Source organism: Nymphaea colorata, unplaced genomic scaffold, assembly GCF_008831285.2.
Source record: "Nymphaea colorata isolate Beijing-Zhang1983 unplaced genomic scaffold, ASM883128v2 scaffold0671, whole genome shotgun sequence".
Taxonomy (NCBI): Eukaryota; Viridiplantae; Streptophyta; class Magnoliopsida; order Nymphaeales; family Nymphaeaceae; genus Nymphaea; species Nymphaea colorata.
This window is the reverse complement of record NW_022205177.1, coordinates 63724-79509: the sequence shown is the minus strand read 5'-3', so window position 1 is coordinate 79509 and position 15786 is coordinate 63724. Positions and strand designations below refer to the sequence as shown.

Below are 15786 nucleotides of genomic sequence, written 5' to 3'. Positions count from 1 at the left end.
TTTAAATTTTCATGGGGATAAATTTTAAGGCTCAAACACTAACTTAAGGTGAATTAAAGAAAAGAGACTTATTTTCTTTCAAAGAGTAGATTCGGAATTAAGGAACAACAAATATGAAAATAAGAGCTTCTGTTCGTAAGATTTGTGAAAAATGTCGACTGATCCGTAGGCGAGGACGAATTATAGTAATTTGTTCTAATCCGAAACATAAACAGAGACAGGGATAATATTTATAAAAAAAAAAGAACTTCACTTTCTAAGAGACCTAATGTACAAATAAATAAAGAATTTGTTTTCACATGAAATGGATATATCCGTATATCTCTGACTCATATTTATGAGATGGCAAATAGAATATGACAAAACCTATACCAAGAATTGGTTCACGTAGAAATAGCCGTATTAGTTCACGTAAGAGTGGGTGTAGAACACCAATAGGAGTTATTCATGTTCAAGCGAGTTTCAACAATACTATTGTTACTGTTACAGACCCACAAGGTCGGGTCGTTTCTTGGTCTTCTGCGGGTACCTGTGGATTCAAGGGCACAAGAAGGGGTACCCCATTTGCTGCTCAAACCGCAGCAGGAAATGCTATTCGTGCGGTAGTAGACCAGGGTATGCAACGAGCAGAAGTCATGATAAAGGGTCCCGGTCTCGGGAGAGATGCAGCATTACGAGCGATTCGTAGAAGTGGTATACTATTAAATTTTGTACGTGACGTAACCCCTATGCCGCATAATGGATGTAGACCGCCAAAAAAAAGGCGCGTTTAGAAATAAAAATGGAAAAGATTCCAATCCAAGAGAAATAAATAATTAAATGATCTCATCAAATAATATTATATTAGTATGGTTCGGGAGGAAGTACCAGTATCCACTCGGACGCTACAGTGGAAGTGTGTTGAATCAAGAGCAGACAGCAAACGCCTTTATTATGGTCGTTTCGTTTTATCCCCACTTATGAAGGGTCAAGCCGATACAATCGGTATCGCGATGCGAAGGGCTTTACTTGGAGAACTAGAAGGAACATGTATTACGCGCGCAAAATCTGATAAGGTACCACATGAATATTCTACGATAGTAGGTATTGAAGAATCAGTCCATGAAATTTTAATGAATTTGAAAAAAATTGTATTTAGAAGTGATCTGTACGGAACTCTCGACGCATCTATCTATGTCAGGGGCCCTAGACACGTAACTGCTCAAGATATCATCTCACCACCTTCTGTAGAAATAGTTGATACTACACAGCATATAGCTGTCCTAACGGAACCGGTTGATTTGTGCATTGAATTAAAAATTGAGAGGGGTCGTGGATATTGTACGAGAACCCCAAATAACTATCAAGACGGAAGCTATCCTATAGATGCTGTATCCATGCCTGTTCGAAATGCGAATCATAGTATTCATTCTTATGGGAATGGGAATGAGAAACAAGAGATACTTTTTCTTGAAATATGGACGAATGGAAGTTTAACTCCTAAGGAAGCGCTTTATGAAGCTTCTCGTAATTTGATCGATTTATTTATTCCTTTTTTACATGCGGAGGAACAGGACATAAATAGAAATATGGAGGACAATCAAAAAAGGGCTAGTGTGCCCTTTTTTACCTTTGATGATGGATTGGATAATATGAAAAGAGAAATCATATTGAAACGTATTTTTATTGATCAATTAGAATTGCCTCCTAGGACTTATAACTGTCTCAAAAGGTCTAATATACATACATTGCTGGACCTTTTGAGTAAAAGTCAAGAAGATCTTATGAGAATTGAGCATTTTCGCGTAGAAGACGTAAAACAAATATTCGACATTCTACAGAAGGGTTTCACAATCGACTTGCTTAAAAATTCAACTCAGTTTGAATCCCGTTGAAATTTTTTTTTCATTTCGAATGAAAGCACGAAATGAAAAAATTATAAATGAAAGACTATTTATTAACTAGAAAATAATGAAATAAAATTTCTATTATTTTCTTATCTTTATCTTATTTCTTATTTTTTATAACTAAACTAACTATAAAATTATACTATAATTATTCTTCCTATATATTACAAATTATTATTCAATTCGAATTGAATAATAATTTGTAATATATAATCAATATACACACTAAAATATACACACTAACGAAAAAAGAAGAAACAAAAACAAAGTCTGTTTTGAATCTTCAGCATAGTCTGTATTCGTGGATTCTTCAGAATAGATCTATAATCAAATGAAAGAGATGTATCTAGGAGGATAAACTTTGAAGTATGCCTAACTAGATACATACGTAATATCCCGCCTTACCTTAGTATTTCAAGATCTATTTTAATTTGAAAAAGACCTAAAGTTAGAGACTTATCAATAGGTAATGTTGCTCCAATACCTAACCAAAGGGCTACTGCCGTACCAATCAAAAAGACTGTTGTAGCTACTGGGCGACGGAATGGATTTTGGAATTTATTAACATTTTCCAAAAAGGGTACTGTCAATAATCCCGCTGGTACCGAAACCATTAAAAGAACACCCAATAACTTATTGGGTACTGTACGGAGTATTTGAAATACGGGAAAGAAGTACCATTCGGGTAATATTTCCAAAGGAGTTGCAAATGGATCTGCCGGTTCACCAATCATTGATGGCTCTAGAACCGCTAGACCTACGTTACATGCAATAGTACCTAGAATTACTACGGGAAAAATATATAAAAGATCATTAGGCCATGCCGGTTCCCCATAATAATTATGTCCCATCCCCTTAGCCAATTTTGCTCTTAATACAGGATCATTCAAGTCGGGTTTCTTTGTTATTGGGATAGGTGAATTCTTATGGATCCATCCCCCGAAAGAACCGGACATGATGATTTTTCATCATCCAGCTCGAGCAATAATCAAAGGAATGAAATGGATTCATATAAAATCCATATGCCATCCAGGAAACTATGTTCGTACAAATAAATGCTCAATACCCAAGTAGGCTTACATCGATCATGATCAAATGCTTTTTGGATTGTCTCATACCTTGTAATTGATGCACAATATTGTTTTTTAGAGTCTTCTTACGTACAAAGGATTTACTTGTTACTAATAAAGTCTAGCCTCGATTCTTCCTTAGATCCCGTGTTTCACTCCGATAGTATCATAGATCGGGGTCGATGCAGGGGAAATGAATGCATTCCCTACTATAAGTTAAATAAATGGAAGTGGAATAGATAGAACATAATCTGGATCATGCCACATCACTTATTCTACTAGATCTTACGAAGCCTATTCATGCATGACATGATTCGGGTCTGATCATAGAAAAGATTCTCCTCAAAGGAACCAGCCTATCCTCTTGCTCCGCAGGGGGGCGGCGGTTGGAACAGAGACACATTTGTTTATGAATTCCAATGTGGCAGATAATATATCTGCATGGACCAATCAATAGTTCAAGTCACACACTCCCATAATCCATCCTCTCCTCCGAGAATCCACTTCAACTGTTCGTATCAAATAAAAAATACTTCGTGGTTGAAGGGAAATATCCAAATAACATGTCTTATTCTTTTCAATAATCCATATTTATAGCAATGAAATACAAATACTATTTTTTTTGTTCCTACCCAAACAATATATTATATGATCTATTACAAATACCTATGCTCTGTCTTCTCTATAAAGGACCTGAAATACCTTGCTTACGTATCATTGAAAAGTGCATTAACATAAATACGGCGGTAAGAAGAGGTAATACAAAAGTGTGTAAACTATAAAAGCGGGTCAAAGTGGATTGACCCACGCTAGCACTTCCGCGTAATAACTCTACCAAGGGCGATCCCACTATAGGGATAGCCTCAGGTACACCAGTTACAATTTTGACTGCCCAATACCCAATTTGGTCCCAAGGTAAAGAATAACCAGTTACCCCAAAGGATGCAGTCAACACAGCCAGAACTACACCCGTAACCCAAGTCAATTCACGTGGTTTCTTAAAACCACCTGTGAGATAAACACGAAATACGTGCAGGATCATCATTAGAACCATCATACTTGCTGACCATCGATGAACTGATCGGATTAACCAACCGAAGTTGGCTTCAGTCATTATGTATTGAACAGAGGCAAAAGCTTCTGTGACGGTCGGGCGATAGTAAAAAGTCATAGCAAAACCCGTAGCTACTTGTACTAAAAAGCAAGTAAGTGTGATCCCTCCTAGACAATGAAATATATTGACATGAGGAGGAACATATTTACTAGTTATATCATCTGCAATCGCTTGAATCTCGAGACGCTCCTCGAACCAATCATATACTTTATTGAGATAGGTGAACCGAAGGCGAAGGGACTCCCCCTCTAAGAACCGTATATGAGAATTTCGTCTCGTACGGCTCAAGCGAAAACACCCCAATACTGGTTCTGGTTGCAACGTGCAATAGAAAAGAAAGATTTGAAACCTTTTAGAGACTTCACTTGATTCAATCTTTCCAGATAAAATGAGGGAACCAAAACTCTAAATCTCTTCTTTGTGATGATAGCGCCAAAATATCAAGTTGGCTCATCCTATGTTGATTGTTACAGGCCTTTTGAATGTTCTCTTACCCTATTTTATTTTTGTTTATACGTAATACATACGAATTTACTATTGATAGGAATTATCTTGTTGAGACCCTATGAATCAATTGAAACCTCAGATTCCTACTAGAACCACGATGATTCAACAAAGAACAAAACAGAACCAAAGAGTTCTCTGAGTAGGAACCCTTTCGTTTGATCATCACTTCACTTATTCAATGAACAGATATAATAACTAAGAATCCATAGAAATATTTGTCCTGTCCCTCGCTCAGCTCAAACTAAGCATGATTCTGAAGGAAAAAGGTGGTTCGATTTCTGAAACGCCTCATTGAAAAGTTAATTGAAAAAAATAATAGTAGTTGGAGGCCGGTCACGAGGTATGAATAGTAGGTATGAATCATAGTTTAAATAGTTCTTAATCTATTCCATATAGTCCGTGCTCCAGATACTAGACTGACTATCTGACGGGCTAGAACCATCTCTCTCGATGAGATGACAGACTTATTCTCTGTACTATCAATAGGTATAACAAGTCACACACTCATATTCCGGAAATACCGAAACAAAAGAATTCCGCGGTCGAACTACCAAACAGAATGAGATGACCTAGAAATCCGAATCCTAAGTGATTCTTTTTTTTATTGAAAGTTAGGACTTATCCGTTCTTCTGGACCTAACTTAATGAAATACCATCCAGTAAAACGGAAGAATTATAAATCTCCAAAATAATAGATAGGAATACTGCAAATAGAGCCATTGCGACACCCATAAGGGGTGTAGTTCCCCATCCAGGGGCTACTTTACCATATTCCGAATTCAATGGTTTTAATAAATCGCCTACAATAGTCCGTCTTGGCCCAGATCTGGAACTACCCTCAATGGTTTGTGTAGCCATAAATCCTATTCCGTGCATTGTTTGAGATCTGTTGACTTTGTATACGATTCCGTTGTAAATAAACTATCTTATCGTAGATCCATCGTGGTCTTGAAATCACTTAATAATGGAAACTGCAACTCTAGTCGCCATCTTCATATCTGGTTTACTTGTAAGCTTTACGGGGTATGCCTTATATACCGCCTTTGGGCAACCCTCTCAACAACTAAGAGATCCATTTGAGGAACACGGGGACTAGTTGAAATGATGACCCTCCTCATCGGAGGGTCATCATTTCAATTGAGATAATGAAAAATCATTTCATCTTTTTATTTGGAACCTTAGGCGGTTCTCGAAAAAAGATAGCAAAAAATATTATCCCCAGAGTCGAGACCAACAGGAATGTATAAACCAATGCTTCCATAGATTCGATCGTGTTTTACAATTATAGCTTCCATACCTGTTCATTTGGGATCATTTCCCAGACAAGTAAAGGTCAAGAGTAATAGGTGATGATTCGAATTAATATTTCTCCAGTACCCTATATGAAACATAGGCTAGACATATGAAAGAAATGTTGTATCAGACTACTTGTCTCCTTGTAGTTGGATCCCCCAGTTTTTGGAAGGTTCCAAATTCCACTTGAGCATCTAAATCTGGGTCGATACCAGCAAAAACATCTCTGAACAAGGTTCTAGCACCATGCCAAATGTGGCCGAAAAAGAAAAGCAAAGCAAACGAAGCATGTCCAAAAGTGAACCAACCCCTTGGACTACTACGAAAAACACCATCGGATTTCAAAGTAGCGCGATCCAATTCAAAAATTTCACCCAATTGGGCACGTCTAGCATATTTTTTCACAGTAGCAGGATCATTATAACTGACTCCATCGAGTTCACCACCATAGAACTCAACAGTTACACCCACTTGTTCGACACTATACTTGGATTCTGCCCTTCTAAAAGGAACATCGGCTCTCACAATTCCGTCTCCATCTACCAAAACTACCGGAAATGTTTCAAAGAAGGTAGGCATACGACGTACAAAAAGTTCATGCCCCTCTTTATCTCTAAAGACAGGGTGTCCTAACCACCCAACAGCTATTCCATCCCCGTTGTCCATTGAGCCGGCTCTGAACAATCCTCCTTTCGCCGGATTATTACCGATATAATCATAAAAAGCTAGTTTATCGGGAATTTTAGACCAAGATTCCGATAAACTCAGATTTTCAGCTAGCCCGGCGTTAACTCTTCGATATATTTCTTGCTGGAAATATCCCTGATCCCACTGATAACGAGTAGGACCAAATAATTCGATCGGAGTAGTCGCTGAACCATACCACATAGTTCCAGCAACAACGAAAGCTGCAAAAAACACAGCAGCGATACTACTGGAAAGCACAGTTTCAATATTGCCCATACGTAATGCTTTGTATAGACGTTGGGGCGGGCGAACACTAAGATGGAATAGACCCGCTAATATTCCCAAGGTGCCCGCTGCAATATGATGAGAAGCTATCCCCCCGGAACAAAAGGATCAAAACCCTCCGCGCCCCATGAAGGACTTACAGGTTGCACTTTTCCGGTTAGCCCATAAGGATCAGACACCCATATTCCAGGGCCATACAAACCTGTTACATGAAATGCACCAAACCCAAAGCAAGCCACCCCAGATAAAAATAAATGAATTCCAAAGATCTTGGGCAAATCCAAAGAGGGTTTTCCCGTACGTTCATCACAGAATATTTCTAGATCCCAATACACCCAATGCCAGATAGCTGCCAAGAAGCACAAGCCAGAAAACACAATGTGTGCCCCGGCAACACCTTCGTAACTCCAAATACCCGGATTGGTTACAGTTCCTCCTGTAATACTCCAACCGCCCCATGAATTGGTTATTCCTAAACGAGTCATGAAGGGTATAACGAACATACCTTGTCGCCACATTGGATCAAGAACGGGATCAGAGGGATCAAAAACAGCTAATTCGTATAGAGCCATAGAACCGGCCCAACCAGAAACTAGAGCTGTATGCATTATATGGACAGAAAGCAAGCGACCAGGATCATTCAATACGACAGTATGAACACGATACCAAGGCAAACCCATGGAAATACCCCTTCATCAAAGAAAAATAGACACTATGTAACTTTGTCACATTGGAAAAGACTATGCTATGGACCTCATTCAGTGATTATCTCGGTGCAAGGGTTCACATTTATTACGTGCCGCAGGTGATAGTAATAATGGAACAATTCCGTTCTGTTCGCAGGAACAAAGAGAAGCAGATTTATTTTATACCCGATAAGTACCAATACGCAATGGGGGGATTGGTCCCATTTTTTTAAGTGAATCCATTAGATACTTGTTCATCATTCGAAGGATCCGCTCCGTCCCTAAGAATTTTCTTTTTTTCATTCTGTCTTCCTACATGAGTCTTCCAATCTATGTATAAAATATGATAAACAAAAATATTATGAGGACAATAAACCCATTGTTACGTTTCCACATCAAAGTGAAGTATAGTACTTAACCCCGTTTTCTTTAATGTAATGCCCATTGGTGTTCCAAAAGTCCCTTTTCGGAGTCCTGGAGAGGAAGATGCAGTTTGGGTTGACATATAGTGCGACTTGTCGGACATATTGGGTCATATGGGATTTCCCCGTTCTCTCCCCTGATCGAGATATACTCTCTTTCGCCTAAGAAAGATTGATTGAATCATCAAATCAATTCAATAATTCGGAGCGTGAAATGTGCAAATGGATCAATTCGTTTGAAAGATAAATATTATCTTATCAATTAGAATAATCTATGGTTGACTTGGAACAATAAAATGAAGTATCCAGGCTCCGTTCAGAAAATACCAAATGGGTAATATTGATTACAACTTCTATCATCTATCAGAAATAAGACCATAGGAGTGATCTCAAACCACTAATAAATATAAATGTGATGAATACATCGAATACTTGGTTGGTGGAAGGCATAAAAAAGTCGTAAGAAAAAAATAAGTGGTACTGGGGTCATTTGTCCTATATGTGCAAATGGAATTCGGGCGAATCTTTACCCGGAGTAGAGCATAAACCTAAAATAAGTGAAGAGGCCCATTCAGGAACAAGAAAATGGCATCGCGATTTGGATCTCGATGAAACAATACATCAATCAAAAGAATACATCAATAAAAAGATGTTCAGTGAATTCTTTTTTGTAGGTTAGGAGGGCAAACCAAAACTAATTTTTGTGGAAAATGCAAATGAAAATAAACCCCTTCGTCAGGAAAACGCCTAAACTCAAAAAGAATAGGTCTGGAATCGACACATTGATTATTTTTTTTTCGAACTTTTTTGAACCGTATGTATCGAAAGGTGCGTGTACGGTTCTGCGGGGATACAATTTTTCCTAATCAACCGACTTCATCGAGAAAGATTACTTTTTTTAGGCCAAGGCGTTGATAGCGAGATCTCGAATCAACTTGTTGGTCTCATGGTATATCTCAGTATGGAAGATAATACCAGGGATCTCTATTTGTTTATAAATTCTCCCGGCGGATGGGTAATACCGGGAATAGCTATTTATGATGCTATGCAAATTGTTCCACCAGACGTACATACAATATGCATGGGATTAGCCGCTTCGATGGGATCTTTCATCCTGGTCGGAGGAGAATTTACCAAACGTCTAGCATTCCCTCACGCTCGGCGCCAATGAGTTTTTATTTGACTTGAAGAAAAAATAAGACTATGCCTTCGCCATATGGAATATATAAGTAATAATAGCATGGCACGTTTAGTTCGATATGAGCAAATCATTATTGCTTCTTCATAACATGATTATGTATCGAGATAGTAGTATGAAACAAAAGGTTAGTCCCGATTTGATCTTATTCCTATGTTATTTATCGGGGGTCCATTTCAGCGTCACAAACAACCCCTTTTCCTTACACAACATGAGTCTGAATATTTCTAAGCATGAAAAGAAAGGGATCATTTTCCTTATCATTTTTCTTATTTAATCAGACTCAGACCAGAAAGAAACTTTGGGATTGCTGAATCATAGAAGAGAGATGAATATATTATCTAAAGCAACGGAACCATCATAGTATTTTTTTGTTCCTACGAGGAGAAGGGTGGTAAATGGATCATCCAACGATTTGGATCTGATAGATCTATTTGTCTCTTTCTTTGATGTAAGAGAAGAGTAGATTCCATTGCGGAGCCGTATGCAATGTGCAAAAATTGCCTGTACGGTTTTCTATCTTTTTTTATTTTTATTTATTCTTTTCGCTCCATTTTGCGAGATAGAGGAATCGTTCATTATGACATATTATAATCAGGGTTATGATCCACCAACCTGCTAGTTCTTTTTATGAGGCACAAGCAGGAGAATTTATCCTGGAAGCGGAAGAACTGTTGAAACTTCGCGAAATACTAACAAGAGTTTATGTACAAAGAACGGGCAAACCTTTATGGGTTGTATCTGAAGACATGGAAAGGGATGTTTTTATGTCAGCAACAGAAGCCCAAGCTCATGGCATTGTTGATCTTGTAGCAGTCGAAAATAGCGCGGATTTTGTGTAAATCGGTAATTCTACTTCGAACCATGGTTCGAAGTAGAATCTTCAACTCAAATGAAAGTAATTCATAATCATCAGGTTAGGATCGATCTAAACCAACCGATTCTATATACGATTCAGCATGCCAACTATTAAACAACTTATTAGAAACACAAGACAGCCAATGAGAAATGTCACGAAATCTCCTGCTCTTCGAGGATGCCCTCAGCGTAGAGGAACATGTACTAGGGTGTATGTGTGACTCGTTCAGATCATGAACTGTGACCTAAACTAAACCATTTTTCCAGTATCAATGACCAGTGCCAATGAAAATGAATGGGGTAGAATGGAAGAACTACATTTTTAAAAAAGATCTAATCTATCATATACCTCTATTGTGTATGGAATTTATGGTTTCCATTGGTGCAAATCCAATCGCCTTGATTTGAATTTGGGATGAAAAGCGATTCCTCATTGGTAGCGAATGGTTATCCATTAAGCGGGGAAATAGTATTTAAAAAGCATAAAGTTATATTGGTGCTCTTACTTATGAAAGAACGGACTGATAGGGTCAGCTACCTAGCCAACCTTCATAATTAAATACCGTCACTGTATGGATAGATCTCGTTGTGAAAAGACCTATTACTGGCTAATTCATGGGTAGAGCCAAATGGTGTGAACTGTACAAGTTACCAATAACATTGATTAAATGAGGGAAAGGGCTCCGGTGTATAGATAGGACCTCGCCGTTTAAGAAGTAACCATAGAAACGATGGAACCCACTATTTATTCATGGGGAAATGAACTGCCTGTAAGAAATAACAAATCGTGGTTGGGAAGGTTATAGTAGCAAAAGAAAGCCATCGGAATTTTTATTTTATACACCGGAAGAATCCGTTTTGCTTAGACCAAGAGAAGGAAAAAGAATGACTGAAAGAAAAGAAATGAAAATCAATTAGTTATTCATGAAAATCTTATTCATCAAAGTCCCATTTTAAACTATGACAAGAGTTAGACGTGGATATATTGCGCGGAGGCGTCGAAGGAAAATTCGTTTATTTGCATCAAGCTTTCGAGGAGCTCATTCAAGACTTACTCGAACTGCTACTCAACAGAAAATAAGGGCTTTGGTTTCCAGCCATAGGGGTAGAGGAAGGCAAAAGCGAGATTTTCGTCGTTTGTGGATCACTCGGATAAATGCAGTAACCCGCGAGAATGGGGTACCCTATAGTCGATTAATACACGATCTGCGCAAGAAGCAGCTCCTTCTTAATCGTAAAATACTTGCACAAATAGCTATATCAAATAGGAATTGCCTTTACATGATTTCCAATGATATCCTTAAATAAGGAGATTGATCGGGAGGAGTCCGACGGAATAATTGAAATGAAACAGAGTTTCCCGGAGAATGACCCCGGGAAGGTAGAGTCAAAATAGCAATGTAAAGGAAAATAAAATGTAGTAGGAATGAACGAACCCATTTCAATAAAGAAATGGGTCTTCTTCCCCCATTCTTTCTTTTTTCTTCCGACACGACAATTGAATATGAGCTCCGGATCTTACGAACAAAGTATCACATCAATTTGAGTTATGATTTGAGTTCTGATTCGATTGAAGAGTGGTCCTATTTCTATTTTTTTCTGGTTCTAGTGCCGGTAGTTCTAGAAATCGACTCGGCTCTCTCAAATTGTTTCTCATTATTAAGAAAAGGTAACAAAGATAAAATACGAGCTTGTTTTATAGCAATAGTAATTAATCGTTGTTGTTTCAAGGTCAATCTATTCACTCGCCTAGGTAATATTTTTCCTTGTTCACTAATAAATCGACTAATTAAACTCATGTTTCTATAATCAATTCGATCCCCCAACCCAATTGGGGGCAAACGCCTACGAAAAGATCGCTTGGATTTACGAAAGGGTCGCTTGAATTTCTCCATGGTTTATTCCTTATCTCTAAAATACCATTTCTTCTCTAAAATACCATTTCTTCATTCATCTCGGATCCGCCCGAAATGGCATTTTATTTGCTCCTAGATATGTTATATGTAATTCCTTCCCGTTCCTTAAAATGTTGGCACACGCAAGGCAACACCGCATTCAATCTATTTCTTTATCTCCCCGTGAATCGTATGTTTGTAACAATAGGGACAGAATTTCTTCAATTCCAATCGACCAGGTGTATTGTGTCGATTCTTTTGAGTAATATATCTGGAAATGCCCGGTGATTCCTTCTTCTTATCGGCACCATTTCGGACACAACTGGTACATTCCAAAATAACCGTAACTCTGGGATTTTTACCCTTGGGCATAAACCTCCTTTGTATTTTGGATTCCCCCAACTCTTTCTTCTCTTCTTCAATCCGAAGAAGAAGAAAGGAGAAAGGAAAAAAATAGAAGTTGCTAACTGGAAATCTAATTATGAAAGATTTCGTTGCAAGTTGTAATCAATAGAATAGAGTAATACGTAATACAACTATTTACTACAATTCAATTACTATTCCTAATCTCAGTATTTTATTTCAGTATCACTTAATTTAAGTATCTTATCTAATCTTGAATATCCAAGCCTAGATCCACATTTCTATTTCTGTTCTCCCTCTATTTCTTCTACCCCGAATCCGAGTTTTGCTGAGGTTTAATTCACTTTTATTCTTTCTATTTCCCTACTCAACAAAAGTGAAGGGAGGGACAGGGGCTATTTAACAAACAGAGAATTTATTGCTATTGTTAGCCAACATCTTCTACCACATCGATAATACCACACCGATAACTAGAATGAAAAAAAGGGGAATGTCAACGCATCTGGGAATAAACGATTGATCTCTATCAATAGACCTGCTAAAGAACCGAACCATAGAGTAGTTAGCACAGGCGCTACGGAAAGGTATGTTTTGATATCTCGCATTGAAAATCCTCCTTCTTTATTTAACACATATATGATCAGATATATTATATATATAGTTGTGGATCACTTGTATTTGTGTGCGGAATCCTTAATTAACTAAAATGGATATGTACAACGATCCAGTAGATGAGATACTCCTGCCCTGAATAAAGAAAAGTAAGTGCCCCGTTCCGTTATTTTTTTTTTGTTCTTGAGCATATAAATACTCATTCTTTTATACGTTGTATTTCACCTTGGATTTCATATATACATAATTCTAACTCTTTTATTTTATGTTATGAGACCAAAAAGAAAAAAATGGCAAGAGAAATGTATATAGATATATTTAAAGGAAATAACGGTGTGGAAAAGAAGACAGGGATTCTCTACAATGACACTGTACAAACAATTGAAAGGGATGTAGCGCAGTTTGGTAGCGCGTTTGTTTTGGGTACAAATGTCACGGGTTCAAATCCTGTCATCCCTACCTATTACTTATCTTACAGGCAGTAACATGGGATCAATTGAAATTGGGGATGGCATGATCATTAGTATCATTTAATGATACTATATGCAAGCTAAGAAGTATTGGGAAAAGATTATCTCTTGTCGTGATAAAGCGCTCTTAGTTCAGTTTGGTAGAACGCGGGTCTCCAAAACCCGATGTCGTAGGTTCAAATCCTACAGAGCGTGATGCTACTTTGTATCGAATCACATTAACTTGAATTGCGAACATCAATCGAATTCAATTTGACCTCCTGAGGGTCAAGGATAGGAGGTCAATGACAAGAAAAAGAATCTTACTCAATCAAAAGTCCAACTGATCGCCGCGTCTGTATTGTAAATATGCAGTTACAACAATCCGGCTAAAGTAATAGGAATTAGACCTAACACGATTCCAAATAAAAAAAACTTCAATCATTTCGATTTGTTGTCTTGTTTGAAAGGGGAGAAAAGGTAATATCTATCTCTAATCCAAATAATAATCTGCATCACCCAGTAATCTCAACGTCCACGAATTTTCAATTGATGCTGGAAGTCAAAACCATAGAATACCTGGAATGGAATCTTACAGAAATCTGAATTTTTAAAATTCTCATTTTCTGATTTGATTGTTCATCAATTAATTTCAAATAAGTCGTATCTTGCTCAGACCAATAAATAGAGCTGGGGTTATAGTTGAAGCAGTCAGTAGAAACCGAAATAATAGCTATAGTAGGCATGAAGGAACTAAATGAGATACGTTCTTTTATACATATGTTTATAAAGCACTTGCCTAAGTTTCCGTTTTGCGAGATACCGAGCTACGATGATAAGAAAAAAATCCAAATTGAAAGAGTTAGTCCTAATTTAATTTGTTTTCTTTTGATTCTCAGTCATTTCATTATAAACAGGACTAACAAACGTGATGTGACGAAGGAAAATCAATAGTAAATTTACCTTACTATGATTCCTTATGAATTCCTCGTCTGTGACATCTACTGATCTCGTGATTCCGAATCAACAAATTGATTGAACAACTCGTATAGTAATACGAACTCTGTCTTGTAACTTCATTCACAAATGAAATTCTCTTTCATGGAAAACTATGGGATAGAAAGAAGAATTGGATTTTAAAATCATTCCAACTTGGATCATTGCTTTTCCTTTTCAATTGGATCCGTTTGGAACGAACCGATAACGACTCTTTCTTATTTTCACTTACTTAATATAACTTAATATTTTTAATATTTAATATAATATAAGATATCTCAAAAGAAGAAAAAAGAAGAAAAAAAGTATCCCACGACTTCTCAAAGCAAAGAAATAAAAGCGTTATTTCAGATACAACTCGATTCCAAGATTAGCAATTACAATTATTTTGTTGTTCTGGGTTCCACATTTTTTTGTCTTTCACATGATGTAGTCCTATCTTCTTGTAGGTGGGAACCCTTGAATTGAACCTAATGAAACAATCTAATGAAAAACCAGATTAGTTCAATCCATTATAGTTGCATCATGAATTTTGACTGCTCCAACTATGTTCACTTTCCCTTATCGAATACTATTTGCTATTGTACTGTCCAAACAACCCCTCTTATTGGAAGGGGTTAGAACGAAAATACCTTTTTCTACTTCTACAACCACGAAAACTCCTTTCCAGATTTTGCATTCAATTGTGGGAATATGATAATTTCATTCATGAATTATTAGATAAGATAGATTAATTAAATATAAATAAAAAATAAAAGCCATCGAGTCACCTTTACCAGATCTTCAGCCTATCCCAAAACCGGTAAAACATTATATTACAAGTAATTTTCTATTCTATTGAATGACACCTGCTTAGGCCTATACAAGGAACAAGAAAGGAAGAAAGGAATTCTGTACTATTTTTTTTCGATGCTGATTGAAACAACATTGCTGTGTCAGAGGAAAGATAGCTATACTGATTCGGTATACTCTAAATACACCCTTGGTACAATATTGACGATCTCACAAAGATTGGATATCAGTATTTCTCCATTTACTGATCTCTATCTTTCACGAAATCGATCCCCCTTTGACTGTAATATTGGAGCTCAGCATGTCTGGAAGTACGGGAGAACGCGCTTTTGCTGATATTATTACCAGTATTCGATACTGGGTTATTCATAGCATTACTATACCTTCCCTATTCATTGCAGGTTGGTCATTCGTCAGCACGGGTTTAGCTTACGACGTGTTTGGAAGCCCTCGACCCAACGAATATTTCACAGAAAGCAGACAAGGGATTCCATTAATAACTGGCCGTTTCGATTCATTGGAACAACTCGATGAATTTAGTCGATCCTTTTAGGAGGCCTTAATGACCATAGATAGAACCTATCCAATTTTCACAGTGAGATGGTTGGCTGTTCACGGACTAGCTGTACCTACCGTTTTTTTCTTGGGTCAATATCAGCAATGCAGTTCATCC

The 15786-nt window shown here is 37.3% G+C and overlaps 3 protein-coding genes, 2 non-coding genes and 1 pseudogene across 5 annotated transcripts; 3 read left to right on the top strand and 3 right to left on the bottom strand.

Annotated features, from left to right (window-relative positions):
- Positions 1-2027, top strand: LOC126409625 (DNA-directed RNA polymerase subunit alpha-like). The gene has a single exon (XM_050075527.1). It carries the CDS (start codon positions 849-851, stop codon positions 1872-1874), a length of 1026 nt encoding a protein of 341 aa, XP_049931484.1. The 5' UTR covers positions 1-848; the 3' UTR covers positions 1875-2027.
- A 68-nt stretch (positions 2028-2095) lies between these two features.
- On the bottom strand, positions 2096-2858 carry LOC126409626 (cytochrome b6-f complex subunit 4). Its single transcript, XM_050075528.1, has one exon. It carries the CDS (start codon positions 2840-2842, stop codon positions 2288-2290), a length of 555 nt encoding a protein of 184 aa, XP_049931485.1. The 5' UTR covers positions 2843-2858; the 3' UTR covers positions 2096-2287.
- Positions 2859-3624: 766 nt separating this feature from the next.
- Positions 3625-5892, bottom strand: LOC126409631 (cytochrome b6-like). Its single transcript, XM_050075529.1, has 2 exons — positions 5875-5892; positions 3625-4475 (listed from the first exon to the last, which is right to left on the bottom strand). The coding sequence occupies exons 1-2, from the start codon at positions 5890-5892 to the stop codon at positions 3639-3641; spliced, it is 855 nt and encodes a 284-aa protein (XP_049931486.1). The 3' UTR covers positions 3625-3638.
- Positions 5308-13013, bottom strand: LOC126409624 (photosystem II CP47 reaction center protein-like; annotated as a pseudogene).
- Positions 13014-13262: 249 nt separating this feature from the next.
- TRNAP-UGG (transfer RNA proline (anticodon UGG)) lies at positions 13263-13335 on the top strand. The gene has a single exon. It is a non-coding gene; the product is annotated as a tRNA-Pro (tRNA).
- Positions 13336-13467: 132 nt separating this feature from the next.
- Positions 13468-13541, top strand: TRNAW-CCA (transfer RNA tryptophan (anticodon CCA)). The gene has a single exon. It is a non-coding gene; the product is annotated as a tRNA-Trp (tRNA).
- Positions 13542-15786: the final 2245 nt, after the last annotated feature.

Excerpts from the sequence above, each read along its gene's own strand:
- LOC126409625 (XM_050075527.1), top strand. The coding sequence starts at position 849 with ATGGTTCGGGAGGAAGTACCAGTATCCACTCGGACGCTACAGTGGAAG.
- LOC126409626 (XM_050075528.1), bottom strand. The coding sequence starts at position 2,842 with ATGTCCGGTTCTTTCGGGGGATGGATCCATAAGAATTCACCTATCCCA.